Source organism: Geospiza fortis, unplaced genomic scaffold (genome assembly GCF_000277835.1).
Source record: "Geospiza fortis unplaced genomic scaffold, GeoFor_1.0 scaffold590, whole genome shotgun sequence".
In the NCBI taxonomy this organism is placed as follows: Eukaryota; Metazoa; Chordata; class Aves; order Passeriformes; family Thraupidae; genus Geospiza; species Geospiza fortis.
This window is the reverse complement of record NW_005054402.1, coordinates 81,173-85,955: the sequence shown is the minus strand read 5'-3', so window position 1 is coordinate 85,955 and position 4,783 is coordinate 81,173. Positions and strand designations below refer to the sequence as shown.

Here is a 4,783-nt window from a genome sequence, read left to right as displayed (position 1 = left end):
CGGGGGGGGTGGAGCGGGGGGGATGCCGGGGAGAGGGGGCGGCCAGCCGGGCAGGGGAGGAGGAGGATGCTGAGTTTGGGGAGGGGGGCGATGCCGGGAGGGAGGAGAATGTCTGGGAGAAAGGATGATGCCGGGAGAGGGAGGGGATGCCGAGGGAGGAGAATGCCCGGGGAGGGATGCCCGAGAAGGGGGGTGCGAGGGGGCGTGTGGGTGGAAGGGGCCGAGCTTCCCTCAAAACACAGGGCTATGTGCGAGGATAAAGTGCATCAGTGCGGGGACAGCCAGCCTAGGGGGCACTTCCGAGCAGGCGGAGAGAAACGAGAAACAAAGAGAAGGGAGGACATGAGCGAAGGCGAAGGGAGGGAGCAGGGGATCAGCTGAGTTCAATCCCGCCAGGAAAGCTCTTCCCGTCCGGCACATCCCCGAGAGGCGCAGGGACGGCTTCTCCCCCCTCCTCTCCCACTCTGGTCAAGAAGACAAAGAATCGAGCGGCCCCATGGGGAAAGGGGGTGAGCAAGGGGGGGACTCGGGGGAGCCGGCGGCGCAGATCCGCTTCTACACCTGGGAGGAGATCCAGAAGCACAACCTGAGGACGGACAAGTGGCTGGGGATAGAGCGAAAGGGTTATAATGTCACCAAGTGGGCAAACAGGCACCCGGGGGGCCAGCGAGTCATCAGCCACTGCGCCGGCGAAGATGCCCCGGTAAGGCCCGGCCCCCGCGGCTCTCCCGGCTCCAGCAGCATCCTCTGACAGCTCCTTCCCGCCCCGAGGGGAGCCAGCTGCCCGCTGTCCCCTGTCCCCATCTCCCCAACACCTGCTGCACACCCGGCTCAGCCCTTTCGCTGCTCCCAGCTCGGTTCAAGCGGATGCAGGTGCCCCCCCGATGGGTCGGTAGGGATTGCTCTGCTTAAATCCTGCTGGTTTGCCTTTGTCTCCTGCTTGTGCCGTGCCTCGAGCCCTGAATTCAGGAGCAAAGTGTCCCAAACGTCCCCTTTTCCAGGGGGCAGCTTGTGACATGCAGAGTCACGCAGCCAAGCACAGGGAGGGTTAACCAGAGGCCAGGCTGTGTCTCAAAGTTGCTTCTGTGAGGAGGCTTTAAAACAAGGAGCTTTTTAGCATTTTTTCCCCAGGAGAAAATTCTCTGGAGAATTTGGTTACAGGTTGCTACAGAAAAGAGAAAAAAAAAAAAAAAGCAACAAACCAAACAGTAAACCATTTGCTGCTGCTCCAGCTGCTCCTTCGCTGGGTTCAGCCACCTCTCAGGTTTCAGTCAGAGATAAGAAACCAAACAACAACAAAAAAACCCCCCAACCTTGAAACAGGAACAAATTAGAAATAAATTGTTTGTTGTCTGGGGTTCCCCTCAAAACCACCTTCCTCAGAAGTGCATCCAGAGAGCATGTTCTCCCTTCAGGGCATGTTAATGAAATCCAAGCAGCCTCAGAGCTCTTCCCAAAACGTGCAGAGACCAAGCAGGAACAGGAACTGCTGGTCTCCCACGGCTCCTGACACCTTGGCAAGGAGGAGGCTCCACATGAGACAAAATTTTTTGGCAGAACCTTCCTTTTCCATCAGCCCCCATTTCCCTGTGTCCAGTGGGTATTTTCCATTCTTTTCCTTGAAGCACTGAGCTGCATTTTGGCCCTTCTATCCCTTTGCAGTAAATCCTGTGAATGAATTGCTTTCTCCCTCAGAAAGATGGGCCAGGTTTTGCTTTCAACTGCTTAAACACAGAGCTGCTGAAACAGGAGGAGTTTGATTCCTATCCCCAAGAATTTAACTCCAGTATCTCCACTAGCAACCAAAAAGCATCTGTTACTGCAGAATCCTTGAAAGGGAGGCTGAAACACAGGTTGGTGGTTGCAGGATTGCTGGTTCTCCTCCCACCTCCCCAGGCTACACTGCATCCCACACTCCATGAAGGCATGGCCTTAAAACGCTCTGAAATTGTTGAATCACCACTCTGAGCACCAACCCAGGATTGGCATCAGTTTTGCAGCTTCCCTGTGGTGAACAACCATTTACAGCCAGAAAACCCTCTCCCATTCAGGGGGAGAACCCTCTCTGGGTTTAGTTTGGATTTTAGGAGGAAATCCTTCCCTGTGAGGGTGCTGAGGCCCTGGCACAGGTTGTCCAGAGAAGCTGTGGCTGCCCCATCCCTGCAAGTGTCCAAGGCCAGGCTGGATGGGGTTTGGAGTAACCTGGTCTATGGAAGGTGTCCTTGCCCATGGCAGGGGAGTGGAATGGGATGATTTTTGAAGTCCCTTTCAACCCAAACCATTCCATGGGTCTCTGATTTTTTTAAACACAACATCTGAGTCTGGGCCAACCTGTTCTGGTGTCACCTCATGCACAGAACACAAAGGCAGGGACACTTTGCAGTGTCTGTCCCACAAGTGTTCAGGGATGTAAAAGAAAATCCTTGTGCTGACTGCTGTAAGCAGTCCCAATGCTCAAGTACAGCTCATATCTCAATTACACAAAGCTTTTTTTCTCACCAAAAGCAGCTGGAATAACTCCCATATCCCATAAAACACTTCGGCTTATTTGGTCAGTAGATCACAAAGTTGGGAGGTCAAGTGCCAATATTACACAGCATTTCCCAGGGATTATCTTTTCCCTTAAGCTTTTTAGCTCCTGCAGTACAGAACTGAGAACAATTCCAAAATTCAGGAACTCTCTTGTGTTTGGGACCTAATAGTACAGGAGCTTAAGCAGATAAACATAACAAAAATCCAATCCTTCCATCATTTGCAGGATCTCCAGGCAGTAAGCACCCAATCAGACCTCCAAAGACTTTTTTATTCCCAGCAGTTAAGAAGCATTAAAGAATGTTGATTCAGTATTATTTTATGTGTTACCCTCTCTCTTCCCCTTTTTTTTGTTTTCACCCAAAACTGCAGAGCCTTGCAGTAGACACAGGCTACTTCTCCCCTCATTCTGCTTTTCCTTCCTCTTTTACATCTTCTACAAATTGTTCCAGAGAGGGAAACAAGGAACCAAAGTCAACATTTCAGTGACCCATTTCTGGGTCCAAGTTTTGATTGATTTTGGAGGACTTTGGGCCCCAGGTTGTTGCCTGGCATTTTTGAACTCCAGATGGAGGGCAGCTCTCAGAAGGGTCAGCTGGACACAGGGAGCACTTTCCAGTCTGCCCTTTGCCTTTAGAGCCAGGAGGGAAATATTGGTCACTACAATTGTTAGGCAATGGGACAAAGGTGGAAAGGCTGGAGCACGGTTCACTTCACTCCTGTTTTTAATGATTTTTTTTTCCATACTCTCTTAGCACTTCATGGAACCAATCTTTCCTGTTCTCCCAGGTGAATTCCAAGAGCTGACTCCAGTTCTGTGCAGTGAGGAAAGGGCAAGAACAGAGTGAGGGTTTCTGATCTGGGTCAGTTTTCTGTCCCTGCTGCTGTCCTTGGGGTAAAAATTCCAACTGTGCCATGTGAAAGGATCTGGCCAAGATCTCACTAAGAGCATCAGGCACCTGTGGGATACAGGTGGACAGAAATATGTGGAAAGGGGAAGGATTAGAGAAAAAGAAGAGCCAGATAAACTTGTGAATGCCAGGATCAAAAGGACTCCACAAACAAGGCATTATTCTTCTGAAAAGTCACCACTTTTTCCTCAGCTGTTTTACAGCTGGGATCTCCAGGCCCGGCCAAAACACCCAGGAATATTTTTTGTGTTTGCAGTCACATCCAGCTTCAGTCATCAGTCAGCCCCTCTCCTGACTTCCCTCCAGGAGCAGACTTTCCAAGGGTATTTATATCCTAGGAGGGATTTGCACAAATTCCCCTCTGCCTACCTTCTAAGGGAATTAACAGGATTTAAGTACTTAGTTGCTTAGAAAGAATTTCTCGAGGTGCCTTTCACCATATGGCTGGATGCCATCCCAGGTCTCACCATCCCCAGCACAGCAAATTCATCAGTGGAATTAATGTCCCAAAAAGTGATCCCAGAGCTGGAGGTCACCTGGCCCCCTTTTCCACAGGTTCCACAGCTGCTGGAGGTGGGTGGGAATGATACAGTGAATAGGAAGCACATCTGACTCCTGGATCTCACACAGTTCCTCCTGTTTCCACTCCAGGATGCATTCAAAGCCTTCCACATCAATCCCACCTTGGTGCAGAAGTTTCTCAAGCCCCTGCTTATTGGAGAACTCGCTCCAGGGGAGCCCAGCCAGGACCGAGACAAAAATGTGAGTATTTATTCCTCAGCGGGGGTTCAGGCTGGCTATTCCCACCATTCTTTCCCTCTTGGGATGCTCTCCAGAGAGGAAGAGGAGTTCTCAGTGACTGAACATCTCCGTGTACAGTATTTTCATCGTATCATGGATTCAAATATGTGTGGAAAGGGGGGTGACACTTTTGGCTGCCCAAATATTTTCCTTCCCACAGAACCACCAACAGCCAATTTCTGGCAGCCCATTCCAGGCACCCAGACTGGACTGAGCCCATCCTGAGGGGAATGGGAAATGTGCACCAGGCCTGGTGACTGTGGTCCCTTCTTGCTGCTCCTTTGCTGGTGACCAAGCTCCAAAACGCAAGTCCCCAGATGTCCCATTTTGGTGGCCTTGCTAAGGAGCAGCAGCCACTGCCCATCCTCAGGGCAGCTCTGTATCCCTGCTCATCCATTATTCAGGCCCAGAGCGTGGCACAACTGGCTCTGCCCAGGAAACTCAATCCTGCCCCGTTGTTTGTGGCTGGCCTTGATTGTGATATATCTGTGTCACTCACAATAGAGGGGACAACACTGGCCCCCAGTGACCCAGGAATG

The 4,783-nt window shown here is 51.2% G+C and overlaps 1 protein-coding gene across 1 annotated transcript in view; it reads left to right on the top strand.

Moving 5' to 3' along the window:
• Nucleotides 1-257: 257 nt before the first annotated feature.
• The window catches only part of LOC102040567 (acyl-CoA 6-desaturase), a 15,194-nt gene continuing 10,668 nt past the window's right edge, over nt 258-4,783 (top strand). The window contains exons 1-2 of the mRNA XM_005426100.2: nt 258-703; nt 4,095-4,205. Coding sequence (XP_005426157.1) covers nt 497-703; nt 4,095-4,205 — 318 coding nt within the window. The 5' untranslated portion in view covers nt 258-496. The remainder of the gene's footprint in view (nt 704-4,094; nt 4,206-4,783) is intronic.